The sequence below is a fragment of the Eulemur rufifrons genome, chromosome 2 (genome assembly GCF_041146395.1).
Source record: "Eulemur rufifrons isolate Redbay chromosome 2, OSU_ERuf_1, whole genome shotgun sequence".
Taxonomy (NCBI): domain Eukaryota; kingdom Metazoa; phylum Chordata; class Mammalia; order Primates; family Lemuridae; genus Eulemur; species Eulemur rufifrons.
In genome coordinates this window covers 42,275,052-42,295,639 of record NC_090984.1, presented here as the reverse complement: position 1 = coordinate 42,295,639, position 20,588 = coordinate 42,275,052, and the positions used below count along the sequence as shown (strand labels likewise).

Genomic DNA, 20,588 nt, shown 5'->3' with positions numbered 1-20,588 from the left:
TTCTCCTTCCTCATCTCTCTGCCCCAGCTTCCATTCTGTTCTCCACACTGGGCTGAGAACAGGCTTTGATGATGCTTCTTCTCCAGTAAGATCTTCAGCTGGATTCCCACACCCTTCGAGACAAAGTCCAGTCCCCTTTAGCAGGGCACGCCAGGCCACAGAGCTGATCATCTGTCTTCTGCTCGCCCTCACAAACCCAAAGCCCTGACTCCAGGCCACATGCAGGTCTCACCTGCACCAGCTCTCTCACGCCCAGTCCCCTCTGAGACTTTGCATGTCTTGTCCCTGGGCGTGGACCCTGGATCCCCTCTCACCCTGTCCCAGCTCCATTCCTACTCAACTTCCAGGGCTTCCCTTGAAGGACTTCTGACCTCTGGGCAATTTCTCTGTGCAGTCACTTCCCTCCAGTACACTCAATCAATCACCCTTTAGCTGGATGAGCACTTTTATCTCTCACCAGGCTGTGAACTCCTTGAGGGCAGGAACCATGGTTTATTCTCCCAGCAACTGCAGCCACAGGTTGAACAGAGAATGTCCATTGCGTGCATGAATGGCTCTCAGTCTTGACATTTTAGTGAAATGCATTCACACTCATGTCAGGAACAATAACGACAACCAGAGCTGGCACGTCCTCGGACCCTGAAGCCTGCTTCCTCCAACCCGGGGCCTGAGGTCCCCCACTGTGCCCTTCTCCTCCTGGGCATGGTCACCACATCACCCCCTGGGCTGACCTGTCACTTTTCTTTCTCATTTTATTATTTATGTATTTATTTTCAAAGTAATACAGGTACATTATTTTAAAAGTCAAATCAAATCACTCTATAAGGCTTACAACAAAATGCAGCATCCTCCAGCCCACCTCTGATGTTGGCTCCTTAGAGACAAACCACTTAATTATTTTAGCTGTTTCCATGAATAATTATCTCTGTACATTTAAATAACATGCTTATACTGTTCTTGGTTTTATTTGCTTTTAACTTCCTACTATAGAAGGTGAAAATTTAGCTCTCTTTGCTATTCATTTCTCCTGCCACTTTCCAATTTGGTTCTTCTTCAACATTTGATTAAATCAAACGTCAGCAATTGCATTCCTGTGATTTAGATACACAGCTGAGTCATGTAGTGTTCTATGACTTCCATGCCTCCATTTCCTTTCTTACTCATCTTGTTTTCCCAGGAGTTAAAGGCTCCTTGTTTACCTTTTGTTTAGTTTTCTGTCTAGTGCTAATTCACTCCCAAAGTTCCTGGCAGAATAGGAAGTTCTTCTCAATAGGTTCAAACACATCAACTAATCTACAGATTTTTCTTCCTTGGAGACACCTCGGGGAGCTGCTGTCCTCTGGCTCGAGTCTGGGCACGTCTCCCTCCATGCCCGGTGCAGGCTGCCATCCTGGGTGCTCCTCCATCCTTCCACCTTCTCTCCTGTGTGGTCTCCTGCTGCCTGGACCTCACAGCTCCTCCTCCTTCACTCACTCCCATTTCAGTGGAGCACTTTGTCTAGCACAGGCCTCGGCAAACCACCTTAAAGGGTCAGAGAGTAAGTGGGCCAAAGGCAAAATAGAGAATATTGTGTAGGTACTTACATAACCACTTAAGGTATAGCCTTTTAAACAAGAAAACACAAAAACAGGTGGCAGGCCTGATTTGGCCTGGGGGCCTCAGTTGGTAGCCTCCTGATTAAGCAGCTATTTAACGAAGGGGACATGGTAAGGTCATTTTGGGGGATCTAACATGTCATACGATGACTTTATTCTGCCCATACACTTGATAGATGGTTTTGTCGGGTCCACAACTTTGCATTGGAAATTATTCGCCTTGAGAATTCAAAGGCATTGCACCACTGTTGTCTAGCGCTCAATGTTGCTATTTAGAAAACTAGCACATTGGTAAGGGACTGGTTTTTATTTCTGGAAGCTTTTAAGATTTATGCTTCATGACCAGTCTCCAAGAATGGCTACAAGACTTGGAGTTTCCACTGCTTTCCTCCCTCTCATGCCTGGAGGTCCTGTGGGGGAATGTGGGCACTCAAGGCAGAGCACATGGAGAGGAGATTCTGGGCCCGAGATGCTACTTGGGAAGGGCAGACTCCAAGGACGAGGCAGAGAGCTGGACCAGAGAGACGGGGAGGATGGGGGAGAAGTCAGGAGGAGGAGTTGATTCTGGAGCATGGTCAAGAGGGACAGGGCACCCTGGTTAAGAGGAGCTGCCATCCAGGTGGAGGGGCCCAAGAAAGCTAGCGCAGCGATGACTGGCAGACTAGCTGCAGGCCATGTGACTGTCAAGAGAATGGGCCTACCCTGCAGCACCCCTGCCACAGGCCCCCCCACTTCCTGAACCACCTGACCAGCAGCTCTTAGCTCCTGTCTAGGCTTGGTTCTGCCTGCACGATGTCTCCCTCCAAATTACCACGTACCTTCAACTTTGCTCAGGCTCAGACACTCTCACTGGGTTATGACAATTTGGTAGCGCTATTTTTATGCAGTTTGTTTTTTAACAATAAAGCAAAACAAAATACCAAGGATGGCTGGAAACAGACCTCTTCACCCATGCCTGGGCCTCAGCCCATCACGGACTTCACTGCTGGGTGTTTGGTAACAGCCTTCGCGCTGACCACGCTTGCTGGTCTTAGGATGTGCTGTGCATCATTCTTGGCACACACCTGCTTTCTCCCAGAGTCTGCTCCTACCTCAATCATTCTGCCTGTTGTTCTCTGATCTCTCCTTTAAAATCCACAGTGGTCATATTCACTCACTTGCAAGGAAAGATGGCTTTCCCTAATAAGGGAACTAAATAAGGGAATTTTACTGTTTTCCACTTGACAACTAAGAAAGAATAGTCTTGTTTTCTTAAATGGGGGAGGAAATTTTCTGGAAGCGTGAAAAATCATAGTCAGTATGTTGTGATGTGTCACTTAACAATAGGGATATGTTCTGAGAAATGTGTCATTAGGCGATTTTGCTGTTGCATGAACATAATAGAGTATATTCACACAAACCTAGATGGTAGAGCCTACTACACACTTAGACTCTATGCTATAGCCTATTGCTCCTAGGCTACAAACTCATACAGCATGTTACAGTACTGAATACCTTAGGCAACTGTAACACGATGGCAAATATTTGTGTATTGAAACATATCTAGACATAGAAAAGGTACAGTAAAATTACAGTATAAAAGATAATAAAGTAAGTACCCTGTATATGGTACTTGCTATGAATGGAACTTGCAGGACTGGAAGTTGCTCTGGGTGAGTCAGCGAGTGAATGTGAGGGCCTAGGACGTCGCTGTACATCACTGTAGACTTTATAAACACTGTACACTTGGGCTACACTCAATTTATACAAAATGTTTTTGTTTCTTCAATAATAAATTAACCTTGGCTTACTAAAATCTTTTTACTTTATAAACTCTTTAATTTTTTGTAACCTTTGGACTCTTTTGTAATAACATTAGTTTAAAACCCACAGTGTACAGCAGTGCAAAAATATTTTCTTTATATCATTATTCTACAAGATTTTTTCTATTTTTAAAATTTAAATTTTTTTTTAATTTTTAAACTTTTTTCTTAAAAAGTAAGACACTAACACACACATTAGCCTAGGCCTACATAGGGTCAGGATCATCAAGACATCACCAGACGATAGGAATTTTTCAGCTCTGTTATAATCCCATGGGACCACCTTCATTTATGGGGTCAATCATTGAGCAAAATGTTGTTATAGGGGACCTGGCTATATATTATAATTTTATATCTGAAAAGGGTAAAAACAAACAATTTTTAGAATAATATAAACCAAAAAAGTAAATGAAGATAGGCAAATTCCTGGCTGATGGGGAATACCAGGCATTAAGGGTGATTGGGGCTAACATAAAACTGGGTTACAAAACTACAATAAATATGAATCTAGACAGTGAGCACTTCTTTTTCCTACAAGCTTTCTGACAGGGCCACCTCTATTTGGTAGCGAGAGCAGAATGGGGTGAAGGCAGAGGGGCAGGAGGGGCCACCACATAATCTCTTATTTTCACTTGCAAGATGCACAAGGAATCCTCAATTAAAATTCAGAAATAGATACATACTTGATATCACACAATTCCTCAATAATACATTTTTTTGGAATGGTGGACTAATGTTGGTGGTAGCAAGCTAATACTTCCTAAAAGCTAATAATCCTGTTATAACAGACTTCTCAATGTCCTTATTTTGTTTCTAGTTTTAAAAGCAATAATAACACAAAGCCAATATGTGTAAATGAAAATGTGGAAAGTGAAAGTCACTCATATTTGGGATGGGGTCAAGGACAGAGGAAGAGTCACAGAGGGAGTGAGGGTCAGAGCTGCCAGGGGCCCACACTGCTGGTCCTGCTTTAGGACAGAGAGGACGTCTGTGTCTACAACCCAGCCCGCAGGTCCAGGCAGCCTGGGAGGCTCCTGTGCCCTTGGCCAGTCTGTCGGCCTCAAATCTGCAAGCTCATCACCCACCTGAGGGCCAGGCCAGGAGGGCTTGGAGGAGGGACTGGTGAAGGGTGGAGTCACCAGAGAAGGGGGCCTGGGAGGAGCCATGAGAGGGCCACGAAGGACTGTTCTGGGGGAAGAGGAGCACAGGGAACCAAGGGAAGAGCAAGCTTAAGGAGGAGGATGGAGGGAACCGGGACAGGGCTGCGGAAGGGCGAGCAGTGGTACAGGCCACCGGATTTCACTTGGTTGCTGTTTAGAAAGCACGTTCCCTGCTCAAAGCTCCATGGACTGACTTACCGAGGGAAAATCCGGAAGAGTACGAAGGAAGTTCCCATAAACTCATCACGTAAAGTGGTTTATTTTGTTCGAGCATGAAAAAAAATTTTTAAGTGTTTACACGTGTGACATTGGGGGGAGATCTCTCCTCTTCTCCAAATACAAAGGGGTGTGTGTGTGTGTATGTGTGCATGTGCATATGCACGCATGTTCATGAACAGACGCACATACAGCAAAACTGCTATCATAGGTGGCTGAGCCCTCGTTGCACAACATTATAATGTAACATTTCTCTATATCATCCAATGTTCTTCAAATTAGTTTTACTTAACAGCTGAATAATATCCCACGTGTGGAAATGTCATTATGTCTTTCATTGTTCAGTAAAAATACATTTGACTGACTATTAAAGTGGTTTATTGAGGTTGGATATTCAGTTTTGTTTCTGCTCCCCTCCCCTTTTGGGTAGTTTTATTTATTTATCTCTTCTTATTTTGTTTTTAGGGGGGGCAGTTTTAAATAGTGAAAATCTGCCATTTCTTTCGTGATTGTGATACTTCAACACTCTGAATCTGTTTCTTCATCTGTAAACCGGGAAGAATAATAGCCACTTTATCCACGTCACGGTTTGCTAGGAGAAAATATGTGTAGGATATTTCACTGCTGTTGGGACTTCACAGTTGTTTAATTCTGAGTGACTCGGTAGCTGTCATGGCCACCAGCGGAGTTGGGAAAAGGGGAGAGAAAGGTGGTGGCCTGGCTGTGGCTGTACTGAAGTGTCTCCGGGACAGTGAGGAGGAGAGGCTGGCGCATTTGGAAGACGAGATTCTTGCTCAGGAGAGAGGGCTGGGCTGGACCACAGCTTTGGGAATCTTTAGCTTCCCAAAAGCTTATGACTTTCACTGTAAGAATGAATGGTCTTTTCCAAAAGAAAGTATTTTGTCAGAAAAGAACAAGGCAAGGGCTCCACCTTCGGGGACACAGGTAGGAAAAAGATATGGATGAGGGATGCAAGAATAGTACCTGAGGAAGGTACAGGGAAACCGAGACTGTATAGTCAAAACCTTAAAAAGAAATAAAAAAGAGTGAAGACAATTCAGGTTTAATTCCCACTGGGTCCCGCTCTGGGCTCTCTAAAGGTTGACCCTGTGTACGCTTAACTCTGCCTACCTTGTTCGACTGAGATTGAATCAGTGAATTATGAAGTTAAATCCTAAAGGTAGAGAGGCCTATCACAGATGAACAAATTTGCAAGTTTCTATAGAATTAAAAAGAATCAATCTAGAGAAAGATAAAACATAATTGGAGAACCAGAGGCCAATATAGCTTTTCTTGAAGCTAGTAGCTATTTAAGCTCAAAGTAATTTAACCTTTGCAATTGTCACTGGGCATTTGTAAAACCTACCAAATGCCTCTCAAGTATTAAAAAAAAGGTAATAATCTTCCGAGGGCTTCACGGAGGACTCTTGACAGAGAGAGGACTCGTGACAGAGAAAGAGGAGTGGGCCCGACGCAGGGGAAGGGGGCTTCTGGGCGGAGCGCTGGTGTGCGCCTCTGTGGTGGGCTGACCTCTGAAAGATGTGCCCAGGATGGAGAAACCTAAGAAGGGAAAAGCAGGTGAGAGAAGGGAGTGGCAAGAACACAGTAGAAGGTTCCAGAAGGAAAAAGAGCAAAAGTCATTTTGAAACCTTAACATTCAGAATAACTCTAATCCTTTTTTTTTTTTTTTTAAATGACATATGTTTTTGGAGAAGGATAGAGAATTCAGAGGATCTGGCCTCCAGTTCTGAGTCTCACACTGCCTGGCAGTGTAGCCAAATGTTTTTAGCATCCCCTGGTAAACATTTCAGAAGTGAGACTCTCGTTCTCTTATAAAACCCCCCTCTCTCTAAATAAAGCTCTCTCGCGTCTTTTCCAGATTGCTTTTGGATTGCACTCTTTCCTTTGGAAGAGAGCATCTTCTCTTAGGGCTCAACCTCATTTTCTTCTTTATACTGTTTTCATATAATCTACCATGAGCTTACACTCCTTTGGTCCGAAAATAATGTTACTAAAAAGCAGTAACTAAGCGACAATGCTGGAAACCCAAACCCGAGTTGTCTAGCTCTGAATCTCAAGATCTTCCCACTGTGTTGCATTCTTATCTTTGAGTCCCCTCAAGCTCTTCTGTCACCATGTCCTGGGGATTCTACATCTGAAATGATCCTAAATGTTGGGGTGGAAAAAAAGGGCTTGGCCCCAACCTAAGTATACTCTGAAAAAGGAACATTTGTCTTTGGCACCTTTCTTAACCCTGTTTTTCAAAGCTTCTTTTCTCACCAGGCCCCCGTGACCTAGAAGGGGCCCACAGCTGCTGTGTCCTTCCAGGGCCTTCTTCCTGGCAGCAGCTTTGCGCCAGCTCTCCCCATCTTCCCTCCCAGACCACCCTTCATGGCCCCCGTTCTGGAGCCCATGTCAGCCAGTCCGCACCCATGTGTTATTGGGCGAACGCAGGAAATGTCTGCAGCTTGAAACTGGGCCTTGCAGGGCTGTAATGCCCTGACTGAACAGAGGGGGCCCAATGGTCAAGGTTCTGGGCATGGTAGCAGCTGAGCGGGGGAATGCAGTGGCATCCACCCATCTAACTACACAGTCTGCCTGGTATAAGAGAAGAGTCTTTGGACTTAGACTGGCTTCATTTCAATTGACAAGCCGTACAGTCCTAAGCAAGTTATTTAACCTCTCTGTGCCTCAATTTCCTAGTCTATAAAATGGGGCTATTTGTTGCTGTGGTTCCCAACACCCTGGTCTGCGACCTGTTAGGAACCAGGTGACACATCACTGCCTGAGCTCTCTTCCTCTCCTCCCCCACCCCCGACCGTGGAAAAATTGTCTTCCATGAAACTGGTCCCTGGTGCCAAGAAGGTTGAGGACCGCTGATTTATAGTACATAGCCCAGAAGGTTAGTATAAGGGTTAACTACCAAATAAACAAAGAACCCAGTCCCTAATACAGAGTAAGTGCTAACTGATATAAAATAAATGCAAATTTAAAATATCACTATTATTTTACATTCAGTACCAGCCCTCTGGGGCTGGACTCTGGCTGGCAAAGACAGTCCTCAGGGTTTCTCATCTTGTTTTGCCACAATTTCGTAAATCCTGGTTTCTCTAACCTAAAACCCCCAATCTCAGTCCTCTCTCTCACTTTCTCAATCTTATCCAAAGGAAACCAAGGAACCAGGACTCAACGGTGGCAGGAAAGAGCTGCCGCAGAGGCCCGCCCTGCAGACAGCCGGATCGCTTCCCTCCCATCCGCTATCCCCTATTTGCCCACCGTCCCCGCGCAACCCACAGGCCCGGAATCGGGAACACGGGACATGCTTGCGTGCTCAGCAGCAGCTCTTTACAGAATTCCCTCCTCATGTGAAATTGGATGCCTCCACTATAAAAATACAAACTGGAAGTCTCCACAGAGCTACGTGTCGCTAAAATGCTTCCCTTCAGGGCCAGAATAGCTTGACAGAAAGCATATTTCACTTTTGAAACAGAACCTAGAAGCCAGTGGCTGCCCCTGTGGTTTCTCAACAGTTTAAAGCAACATTAGACACCACCAAAAGTGTCTCCTTTTTTTTTCCCCCGGAGAACGGAGTTAGAAAATACTGGTTTCTATTAGGGTGTGTCTAGCACTTTCTGTGCTGCCAAGTCTTCCATTTTTATAGTCTGCACACTGGTAGATTTTCCATGAACAGGCTCAAATTTTATTCCCAGGCAGTGATGTTTAGGAAACCCAATATGAACGTGAAGACTGTTCTAAAGCAGCCTCAGAATTTGTGCCATGCAGTCGCCTAAAAAGAGCATTTCAGACATATGATAAAATAACGTATTTTTCCAGCGTACCTTAATTTATATGAGGAGAAAAGGGTATTCGCTCTCCTTATATGATTTTTTGGATTGAGTTGTTAGAGGACACTTGTCTTTTCCATCCTTCTCTTCTATCCTTTTCTGTCTACACTGATACAGAATACAGCCCAAACACCCACCTACACAGGCATTTTACATAAAGCGTTGGAAGCCGAGTGACTGAAAAAACAAAACAAAATGATTTATATAGTGACTTTATCGAGATTTACATGTGAATTCAAACTCTGGGGGAAAATGAACCAGTTAGAGAAATGTGCTAATGGAAAGTGTGACTATAATTTGGCTTTGCTGACAAATGAAAAAGCAGGTGCTGTATCTTTTTAAGAGGAAAAAAATGTAGAAACTAGAGCTTTCTATGTACGTAAGTATTCTCTCTCCACCTCCTAGAAGCCTTCCTCCTAGAAGTCCAAATCACACTGCCCCAGGCTTCAAGTCCTACATTGTTTATTGCCCAATTTCACAGATTCAGTTTTGGGTGGGTGTTTTGTCTCCCTAACATGGCTGCAAACCTCTTGAAGGTAGGGCCACGTCCAATTTCATTTCCGTATACTGCCACAGCACCCAGCACCAGTCTGAACACAAAACAGCCAATCACGCAATAGCTATTGGGTCCTGCGGACAGAACAGTAGGATGCAGAGCTATGAGGTTTAGAATAGCCACTTTAATCTGGCAACCTGAACTGCCCCGAAGAGGTCTAGATAAAGTTTACAGTGCAACAATTAGCCCTGAACTCTGGCGGTAGACAGGGCTGCCGTCTCTAATGAAACATCCCTGCAAAATTGTGGAGGCCACCTGCAGTGCACACTGCCAAGTACTGCCTGGATTCACTTCCTCCACACGCTGCTCAGAGTGCTGCCTGTGAGAACAGCCCCACCCAAAGTCACAACCTGTTCCTTCAATGACTGCTCATTGTGGGGGTATAAAGGCCTGGTCCCTCAATCCAACTCAGAACGGTTCTGAAGGGCCACTCCAGCTCTAGAGCTCCCTGTGGGCTTGGCTGTTGCTGGGGCTGCATTGCAGCTCAGCTTCTGCCTCTCCTGTCCCTTCCCACTTCCTTCCCTTGCCTTCTAGAGGTATTGATCCTAAGAGAACTCCCAAATAAACCTGCACACGGCCAACCTCCATCTCCGAGTCTTCCCGGGGAACCAGCCTACAACACCATTCGTGCATCCATCTATCCAGCCAGCCAGCCACTGTGTTTAGGGTACCTGGGCGGTGTGGGGTGATACAGATGAAAAAAAAACAACAAAAACAGTCCTTGCTGTTAGAGAACAAACTAACAGTCCAGTATAGGAATAACTATAAAGTACACAATGAAAAAAAAGTGGCTGGTATCAAGGGAGAACATATACACAGCCAAGGGTATAATTCCAGGCAAGGGAGCTCAGGAGTCTTCAGGCACTGGCTTAGGCTGTGGCCATCAGTGTACACGTCCTGTCTCCCCACCCGATTTCAAGCCCTGGAGGACAGGGTAGACTGTTTCCTTATCTCTCTTTATATTTCACATAATTCTTAACCTGACCCACAAAGCAACTACTGCTCACCATGTGGACGAAGCGGAGATTTGTGTAAATTTCAACAAACAGGAACAAAAAATGGGAATATGACTAATAGCCAAATGGCACATTGTCCCAGGCTGTCCCTGCCCTCAGCTAGCCAGCCTATCCATCATCCATCTGCCAGTTGATGAAGGTTACTGAGCTGCCTCCATGAGAAACTAACAATGAGAATCAACAACCCCCCCGGAACTCACAATCCCTCCAGACCACTGCACCTGCATAACTTACAGGGGAAAAGAACCTTTAACAAAAACCTCACTGCTAAGCGCCAGAAGGAAGGGGGAGCACTTGTGGGGTGGGGGAGCCTGTCTCCTGCCTCCAGGGCATCTTCACACAACTCAGCTTGCTGTGGTCTCTTTCCACTCTCCCTCTCTTTTCATCACTTTTGTACAATCTGTCACCAACTTCTGCTGTTGATTTCTCTGAAATGTCATTTGCCTCCTTCCTCTTCTGCCTCGCCTTAGTGTCACTACCCTTTCCCATCCTGTGGCCACACGCACCCTGGGAGCAGAGGCGTCAGGCCCAGGCAAACCCTGCATTTCCCCATCTCTGCCAGATGCAGCTTCTGCAAACCCAGCTCTCATTTGGTCGCATCTCTGCTCAGCAATCACGGGGGCTCCCCAGGCACCACTGGGACCAAGTTTTTAAGACCCTCTTATCACTGGCCTCTCTACACTCACCTAGTTTTATTTCCCAGGATTCCCCAGCATATGTCCTCTACTCTAGTTGCCTCCCTGTTTATCTGTGCCTTTATTTAAGTTGTGTCTGACTCCTGGAATGTCTTTTCGCCTCACCTACCTGTTCCTTGTTGCTTGGTTCACACGAGCCAAGCTGAGGACCTGGGGAAGAGAGGGACAGGAAGAGCAGGGTTAGAGGCCTGCTGTTCTCCCACTTTTTCTCTCTGGTTCCCCTACCATGCCAACTCCATCACACAGAAATGCTTTTCTGCAACACCTACCCAGGCACAAGGATGCCCCCCTCAGCTTGACTGCCCAGGACCATCTAGCTGGGGGAGGAAGGAGCTCATCTGCCCTCAGCTGGGTAGACTGCCTTGGTCTTCCAAGCCAGAAAAGGAAAAAGCTGACGTCGATAATGTTTACTCCCCTGTTGCTTCTTAGGAAAGACTCTCAACTACTCCTGAGAGAATACACCAAGCTCTAAGATTTCTGAGAGATGGATGGTGGGTTTGCCAAAGGAAAGACTGCCAATCTGGGTCTCTGGAATGGATCCAGTGTTCCATAAACACTGCCTTTTCCCTAATCATAGAAAGATCCATAAAATGACAGAAAGGCAGAGGAGAGCTGCAGGCAGCAGAATGACATAGAAGCAGCTTTCTGTGCTTCCTGGAAAACAGAAAACGCAGGACAAGATGAAACTCATTTTTCCCATCCCCACCGCTGCAGGGCATTGCTCTGCGAGATCTGCACCACATGCACGCAGTGGGGAGACCTTTGGAAGAGTCTCTTGAAAGGGTACAGTAAAAAGTGAGTGGTCCATGGAGATTTCCTCACTTCTCTGCCAACAGGTGACAGGAAGGTGACCATGATGGGCAAAAGTGGAAAGGAGGAGGGTGAGTACCTCCTGGGCCTCCCGCCACCTGGAAAGGAACAGGTTTATCAGTGGGGTGGGAGGTGAAGGAAAGGGGACTGATCCTGCTTCTTCCATGCGGAGCAGCATGAAAGAAGAAACTCCTCTATCCCCAGGTTAGCAGGTGGATTGGGCAAAGGGTTCTCTGCTTTCTACAATTCTCCGTAGGGCCGGAAGAGAGGGCAGTGAAAGCTGTAGGTTGGAATGACCCCATCTTCATCTCTTGAGCTGGAAGATGGATGAAGATGATAAGAGATAAATTAAAAATACCCCCCCTACAATCATACACACACACACACACACACACACATATGCACACACTAGAGAGAATGAGACTGAAAAGGAAAAAATTCAAAACAAATCTCTTTAAGCAATGATATTGATGCAATAATAATGACAATACTAATTGTCTTACACCTGCCTAGTGATCTATCTTTTACAAAGTACTAGGGTCCCTTGTTTAGCAATATTCTTACAATGATTAATCCAATCAGGTGATAATCAAAGTCACGGCTACCATTTACTGAATGATTACCAGGAACACTTTCCCTGTGTTATGAAAGGAAAACTGAGGTTGCAGAGGTTAAGTAACTTGCCCATCAGGTGAAGACCAAAAACCTAGAGGTCTGTCTGATTCCAAAGTCCAGCGTCTTAACCTTATAAAGTCCACCTTATAAGAAGGCTTTTCCACAAGTTCAGGAAGGGAAGAGTGTGGAGGAAGAAGCAGCTTTTTCATCCCATCTCCCTAAGAGGCAGGTACTCACAGACGCACACATAAGTACTCCAAGAGGTCCCACTTACTCTGTCGTCTTTCTCAGTTACACACTCATTCAGCCTGCACAGATCCAGGTCCACAGATGAATGCCCAGTTTCTTGCGGGTACAAAGGTCAACCCCTATGGATAACATACTTGTCATTTAACCTGCACCTGAAGCTGCAACAAGGGCTTCCGTCTGCCAGGATGCAGCCATTGCAAGGTGGTGAATTAGCATCCCGTTTTGAAGCTTTGTCACAGAGGAGAATACCTTAAGACTGAAAATAATAAGGGAGACTGAATGCCATTTAGAAGAATGGCTTGTGACATTAAAATTAATGTTCAACTTGTGAGATTCACGCACACGCAGAAAGAAGAGATGACTGTAGAAAACAGTGAGAAGCAAACAAATGGGGACAGCTCATGAGAGCTGGCTGCCCTATTCTTTTTCCGACTCATCTGACCTTAGTGATGATGTTTGCTGTTAGCTGTGCAGAGGCCTCTGACACAAACTGGTGTGGATGGATACAGGGACATCAGACACTGGGCTCTCTCCCTCCCCTTTCACCCAAGTACCAAGGATTCTGGAGATTCTCCTCCTCCTCCCCCCATTCTTCGGGCCTCCTTCTCCTCCTCCCTCTTCCTCAACTAGCCAATTGATTGAGCTTTGGGGCAGGGGTAGCATGAAGAATGTTAGTCCTTGGGATTTTGAGAGAATAAAGTGTCAGTGTCAATGTCTCCCCTTCGCCTTTAGCTCTGGAAATATACTTAGCTACACACAAAACACCTACTGGAACTTTTAAATGAGGAGAGGAGATCCACAAGCCACCTGTGAAGCAAAATCTTGGTGCTTTACAGTCACAGAAACATACAGGCATGCAAAGGGCTCATGTTTATGAATTACATCCACACATACCTACGCAAAGCAGGTGGTTCTTGCACACACACGCACAGGAATCCTCACATACAGGCATCTCGGCGATGCCTTTCCCCTCCGCCAGGCTTGTCCCTTCCCACCCACCCAAAGGTGTGGACCACAGCAGCCCCCTGAGGGGTCTGATGCGAGGTGAAGGGAGTCAGCGGGCCCTGCCTATTTCATGGCTGTGGGATGTGGTCAAGCCGTTGATCCTCTCGGAACCTCTGTGAGATAGAGGTAGTAACCGCCTGGCTAGGTGCAGTGAGGACGAAGGAAAATAAGAGATGTAGGGCGCCTGCCTGGTTCCTGAACCTGCCTTTCCTACACCCACGCCTGGACTGATGGTGCCTCCCATCACTTGGTCCCCACCCTCGGCACTCTGGTCTGACATCGGGAACAGTAGGGGCCAGACCCGGGCTGTGGTCTGTACCAGGAGAGTTCCAGCCTGCGGGCCAGGGCTAAGCTTCAGGGCTGAGCGAGCTGTGGGCACGTGTGGAGGGCGAGCGGGTCCCAGGTGCGTGGCCCGGTGGGCGGGCGGGGCGGGCCGGGCCGGTGGAGGTGGGCAGAGCCCGGAGGCACGTCGACCCACGGCTGTGGGTGGCTTCCTCCTGTTGCTCAGTATCAGGGAGAGGCGGGGGAGGACATTCATTTTTTCCCTAACTATGCATCCACCTATTGCTTCGATAACTATTGATCGTGAAAAGCCGGCGGCGCCTCTTAAGGGCGAGGCCCGGGTCCCGCGGCCCCACGTCTGTGTCCGGGGACCCTCCGCGGGGATCTCCTCCGCCGGCTGCGCGGCAGTGACGGGCGAGCGCTTCTGCATGGGCTCGCCAGCAGCCTCGGGAACCGCAGCCATGAGCTGTGGTTTGACCCCTGGCCATCCACTCGCGGGGCCTTTTCTTCCCAGAGTCCCCCGTCACGCCCTCGGACCTGGTCACCTGCTCCGCAGCGCGGCCTTGGCACCCAGAGTTTGAGCATCGTGCCGGAGCTCCGAAAGTTATTTCAAAAGGCAGACGTGTTGCAACCCTCGCTGCAGCAAACTACAGGACGCGGATTCCCGAACCCTTCCCCGCCCCCACCTAGCCAGGGCGACCCGAGCCCGCTGCAGGAGACTGGCAGCGCAGAGAGCCACCCCCAAATGCACCTTCTCTCCCTCCCGCGCGCCCAAGTGCAGCGAGGTGGGGGTAAGCCCCAAAGCAAACTCACAGCGCGAAGCAATCCCCAGTCCTGGCCTGGAAGGGATCGGGCTGCTGGCGACCGGCCTCCCGCTTGGCAGCTCCGAGACATACTCGCGATTTCCTGCCCCAGCCTCCCCTCCTCCCCAGCCCCAGCCCTCCCAGCTGGGCGGCCGCGGCCCCTCGGTACCTGCGGCGGACACCGGCTCGCCCTCGCTCTGCTCCCCGGAATCCGAATCCATGCTGTGGGCTGCTTGCCGGGCGTCCACGGCCACTAGCCCGTCTGCGGGGCGCTCGGGCCGGCGTCCCGACTCAGGCTGCCGCGGCGCACTCGGTGCGGGCAGCCGGGCGGTTGAAGCGCGGGCGGCGCGGGCCGGGCTGTGCGCGGCGGCCACGGCCAGGGGGCTGCTCCTCAGAGGCGAGCGCCGCCCGCGCCCCGCTCCCGGCGCCCGCCGGCCGGTGCCTGCGCGCGAGGCGAGCGCGGGGCGGAGGGTGGGGCGCTCCGGGAGAGAGCGGGGAGGAGGAGGGAGGCGCGAGCACTGGGGAGCCGGAGCGTCCGGCACCCGGCGGGCTCCGGGTTGGGGTTAAATACCCCGGGGGCGGCGCCACTCCTCCCTACCCGCGCCCCGTGCCTGGAGCCCTTGGACTTGGGGAGCGCGGCGAGGTTGTGCTGGTCCGCGACACCGAGCCCCTTCCCTCGGGTGCTGCCAAGTTCGCTGGATTCGTAGGTGAAAAAGCGCCTCTACCCGCGTAGGAAAAGGAGAGGTTCCGAGTGTTCCAAGTTCTGGGGCTCCCCGGGTTCGAGTCTGACTTCAACGCCGAGAGACCTCAGGCGAGACCTATCTATGTGTGTCTTTTTCCTCTCTTCGGAGGAAGGGAAGAAGTGGGGTGGGAATGACATTCTCCTCCTGTAGGACTGTTGTGGGAAGTAAGATGCACGTGAGGGACCAAGCGCAGGGCCTGCTCCTAGCGAGGAAGTGAACACCACAGGGCAGGTAGTGCTAACTCTGGCTGTTCCCGGTCTCCGGTGTGGGCGGGGCAGGTGTGGCACCCGCGGTGGGGCTGCTTCCGAGGGCCCGGTGAGTCCCCAGCCCCGGTCGCCTGGAAGGCTGGACCCGCCCTGCCAATCAAGCAGCCGTGCGTGCTACTGCGCGCCTGCGACTAGAAGGGCAGGAATTAATTGTGAAACCTTTTCTTTGTTGATGGGATTAAACACAAAAGTGCTAACCTTCCTTAGTACCCCCCAACCCACTTTCTAAAACAAACAAACAAAAAAAAAGCATTTGTAAACCTATTTACTAATTAAGAGCCCGAACTAGGGGGAAAATGCAAGGAGCAGTAAGGCCTTTGTTGTTAATTCTTGATTATCCATGCGGTTTTACTGTCTCCTGAGTTACAGGCTCCAACACTTACATACCCTCAAGCTGGTTTCTCTGTATATAAAGTCTGTCCAGAGAATGCAAACTACTGACCTGGGCGAAAGGAAACCAAGAAGAGAAAGTCTACTAAAAAGCGTCGTTTAGTGAATGTTTCCTATGTGCTCTCGTTTAAGCTGTACAATGACCCAGTGAAGAATTTAGGCTGAACCATTTGAAAATACTTTATGGAAGCCGAAAATGGTTGAAAGTTGGCATTTTCATAGAATCTAACCTATTATTATCCCCATTTTACAGATATGGAAACTGAGTCCAGAGAGAGTAGAAAACTTCCCTGTGGTCTCAGCGCTGGTAAGTGGGTGAGCCGGGACTTGACATCAGGGCTGTGTGATGTCTAGACCTCCTAACAGCTGTGCTATAGTGTCACAAGTGAGTTTTGGCTTCTGGTCTCCCTGGGAGCAGCCTCCTTTAGTGAAGTGGTGGGCATCACAGAGTGCAAATACAGCACTACTTTGTGTTCTCAGAAAATGTTTTCTGGATGACCAAACTCATGGACTGCAGTGATCAAAGTTGAATGGATTTCAATGAAATGATCACACTAATCTTGGGCAAACGGCGTAAGCTTCAGTTTCCTCATGTGTTGGCATCTTCTTCATAGGGTGGTTGTAAAGGAATGAAATATGAGTGTGGAAGCAATTAGCCAATGCCTGGCACACAGTTAATATTTGATAAATGGAAAGAACATTAATTCTTAGATCTAATGGATCCTGTTTAGAAAAACAAAATATTTAAAAATTGCATTTTTAAATAAAAAGAAAAAAGTAATGGCAAAATTTGGATACAAGTTGATACTCAAAAAACAAATAGCAAACAATTGATCTCATGGAGACAGGGAGTAGAATGACAGTTACCAGAGACTGGGAAGGGTAGTGGGAAGTGGGGGATAAAGTAGGGATGGTTAATGGGTGCAAAGATATAGTTAGATAGAGATCAAATGAACAATATTTGATAACACAACAAGGGAACTATAATCAACAAGTTAGGATATACTTTAAATTAACTAAAAGAGTGGAATTGGAGTGTTCTTAACACAAAGGAATGTTAAATGCCTGAGGTGATGATATGCCAATTACCCTGATTTGATTAATTCACATTGTATGCCTGTATCAAAACATCTCATGTACCCTATAATGATATACAACTATTATGTACCCATAATAATTAAAAATTTAAAAAGAAAAGAAAAACAAAAAACAAATAGCTGAGATCATGTAAAAAGTTAGCCATATTAGCTTTGCAGTCTTAAGGTAATACGACTATGATAGCTTCATAGAACAGAGCATTTTGGATTGAAAGGCATTTAGCTTCTCCTAAAAGCCATGCCTAGATTCAAAAACAGGAAATGTGAAACTTTCTTTGTTCTCTGAGACCTCCTTTCCTTGCACATTGTGGAAGCCTTTTTGGTTTTGTTTGTTTATAAATTTTAATGGACAGGTTACCTGGGTTGCAGGCTGAGGGAGACAGAAATACCATGGAGACATCTATGTATAATAGCAAAAAAGGAAACACGGAAGTTCTTGTTGCAGAACTTGATTAACATTAAACAAAGTACTGGGAACGCACATTTACAACACATGTATGCCCATCAGTCATTGGGTCTTTACTGAGTACCTAGTACATTTTGGTCCAGAGATAAATGCTTGGGGGCAAGGAGAAGGAAGAGCTGGTCAAAGTGCCTTGAAAAGTCTCTGAGGTGAGTCCTAAGAAAAACAACACTTATTCATCTAGCTGTTCCTGTATGCACTCATAGTGTATTTCTGCAAAATGAGGCAGACAGAGAATGAAAAACTGAGTGTGGAATTAAACAATGGAGAAGAGAGATCCAAACAAAATAAGGTCTTCATTCCAATTTCCTATGATATGCAATCTGTTGTCATGGGACAGCAAGACAAAGGGAAATGACTGCTGGCAGGCATGTGGGTTTTAACGAGGAACATTAGTGGAACATACCTTATCTGTCCTCCCAGTATGGAAAAATCTGTGTAAGAGAAGGAAGTCCTTAAAATAGTATCTCACGACCATCATCCCAGTTAAAAGCAGTGAAATCTGAGGTGGTAATCTCCCTCTGCAAACCAATTCTGGGATATTTCTTAATAAAAAAAAAAAAAGAGAAAGGAGAGAGGGTTCCTCTGTATATTTTTAGAAGAATGGCATCACTCTGCAGACTTGAATCTAGAGTCTGAGGGTTATAAACCACCTTCCTCAGTATTTCCACTACATCTTTTCAGCCTGGCAGCTCTTCAGACATACGAGTTTCTAATTCTCATTGGTCATTTTTTAACTTCATCAAATGAAATTGTTGACTTTTTAAAGGAATTGTTAGTCTGGTGGGAAAAGCATATCTATCTGTAAGGTGTCAAGAAACAGATAATAAAATAGATCCATTTCTGCTAACACAATAATACTCCTTTAATCTGAGCCAGTGCTATGACTCATCTGCCTGTCTCCTCTTGTGGGGTGGAAAGGGAGCTGTCTGCAAACCTTCAGCAGTGGGAGGGAAGGAGAAAGAGGGAGAAAGATACCTTTCTCATGCTAGGGCTGCTGCTCTGCTTCGAGAACCCACAGGCTCTGGAACTGGTTTTCTTTGGGCTGAAGCGGCTCTTGGTCCTTAGGGGTGAGAGGTTGGCCAGGACAGCCCCATTAATAACTTGTCTCGAGGTAGACACTGATTCCAAGGAAACTTCTGCTCAGAGCCAAGGTGGCCTCCATGGTCAAGCTGGACAACAGGGTCCAACCTGGCTGTATATCCACCTGACAGAACAAGGTGCTGAAAAGACAGCCTTGAAAGAGGGGACTTTTCCTCTTTCTTTCTTTCTTTCTTTCTTTCTTTCTTTCTTTCTTTTCTTTCTTTTCTTTCTTTCTTTTTCTTTTTTGAGACAGTGTCTTGCTCTGTCACCTAGGCTAGAGTGCAGCAGTGGCCTCATCACAGCTCACTGCAATCTTGAATTACTGGGCTCAAGTGATCCACCTGCCTCAGCCTCCGGAGTATCTGGCACTACAAGCACGCACCACCATGCCCAGCTAATTTTTCTATTTTTTGTAGAGACAGTGTCTTGCTTTTGCTTAGGCTGGTCTTGAACTCCTGGCTTCAAGCAATCCTCTGACCTTGCCCTCCCAAAGTGCTAGGCCTATTTCTTTCTTGCTAGTAAAAATTAGCTTTTATTATTCCCCTCCTTTTATTTCAAGAGCCATGCACGTCACCATAGAAAAATTGGAAAATACCTATAAGCGAAAAAGAAGAAAATAAAAAATCCATTCATAATTCTGCCAGTTGCCATCACTGTTAACACATCTTTTGAAAAAATTCCCTCTGTGTGTATAGCCTTCTGCATTTGGAACTTGTTTTTTCTTTTTAACAATATGTTGTAAACATCTTTCCATCTACCCCTCAACAACATGATTTTTAATAGCTGCACAGTATCCTATTGGATGGATGTACCATACTGTATTTAAACAATATTTTTTGGCATTTAGGTTGTTTCCAATTCTCTGCTATGAGAGCATCAGTAAATATACTCATGTCTAAATCTTTGCACACATCTTTAATCAATGTCTATGAATCTTTAGCAGCCTCCTTGGTTCACCTTGGGATAGAGAAACAAGACAAAATTGCAGCTAACAAAGTAATTTCCGCATATATCCTGAGACTTTGAGGCTATCAAGAATTTTCATGGGCTAGGCAGAGGGTGGGTTATATGAATTCATTCTTGCATTTGTCAAGCACTGATTGAGCATAGCGGGGATTCCTATAGGTTTAGGAGAGGATTGGAAAGTTTCCTTCCACACTTTCTTTGTGGGCAATGTGTCCTCTGCACAGCCCCATCCAAGTCCAGACACCTTGTAGGAGGCAGAGGGTGTATGAGGCTGGCAACTTGGGCATTCAGCTGTTCTCCCAGGTTCTTAGCTTTTGCTTCATGAGCTGCCTACAGCACAGCTTCCTGAGTGGCTAATGCAGTTATAGTAACTCTAAAGCACTGATTCAGAGGGAGAGGAAATTGAGGAAGAGAAAGGGGGAAGAGAAAGAGGGAGAAAGAAGAAAACCGCATGGGCCCAACCTCTTTTGTGCCCTGGCCAGCTTCCTATGTGGTTATTTGCAAGCTTTTTAAATAGCAGCACCAGGATCACAGGTTCAGCCCCACTAGGAGTCTCCCTGGTTGCATATGGTGTCTGGTCCCACTTGTGGCTTTCATTTTGGGGGCTGCAGGATGTGACTGTGCTGCTCTGTGGGAGCTCTTCTTACAAGGATCCATACAGTTCCTACATGGGCACCCTAAGTAACTGTTTTAGCTGTGCCCTGTGCCTTCCCATCTTCCTGGATCCTTACACAGCTCTGTGGCATGGAAAGGGTTAATATTATTCCCACTGGGGAGAGGACAGAGTCAAGACCCACAAGGCTTCAGGCAATAACTAGAGTCTTTACAGTTTTCAGGAAGATGGGCGAGTACTCAAAGACTGGATGGGGCAATGTTGCCCTGGTTTTCATATGGAAGAAATTGGATTCCAGAAATAACTGGTGACATTTCT

The 20,588-nt window shown here is 46.9% G+C and overlaps 1 protein-coding gene across 1 annotated transcript in view; it reads right to left on the bottom strand.

The window, feature by feature from the left end:
* TNFAIP8L3 (TNF alpha induced protein 8 like 3) overlaps nt 1-18,086 on the bottom strand; it is a 40,694-nt gene extending 22,608 nt beyond the window's left edge. Inside the window, exons 1-3 of the mRNA XM_069492126.1 lie at nt 18,015-18,086; nt 15,248-15,370; nt 14,819-15,167 (exon numbers count right to left, since the gene is read on the bottom strand). Of these exons, the coding sequence (XP_069348227.1) occupies nt 14,819-15,167; nt 15,248-15,370; nt 18,015-18,086 (544 nt within the window). The remainder of the gene's footprint in view (nt 1-14,818; nt 15,168-15,247; nt 15,371-18,014) is intronic.
* Between the last annotated feature and the right edge of the window lie 2,502 nt (nt 18,087-20,588).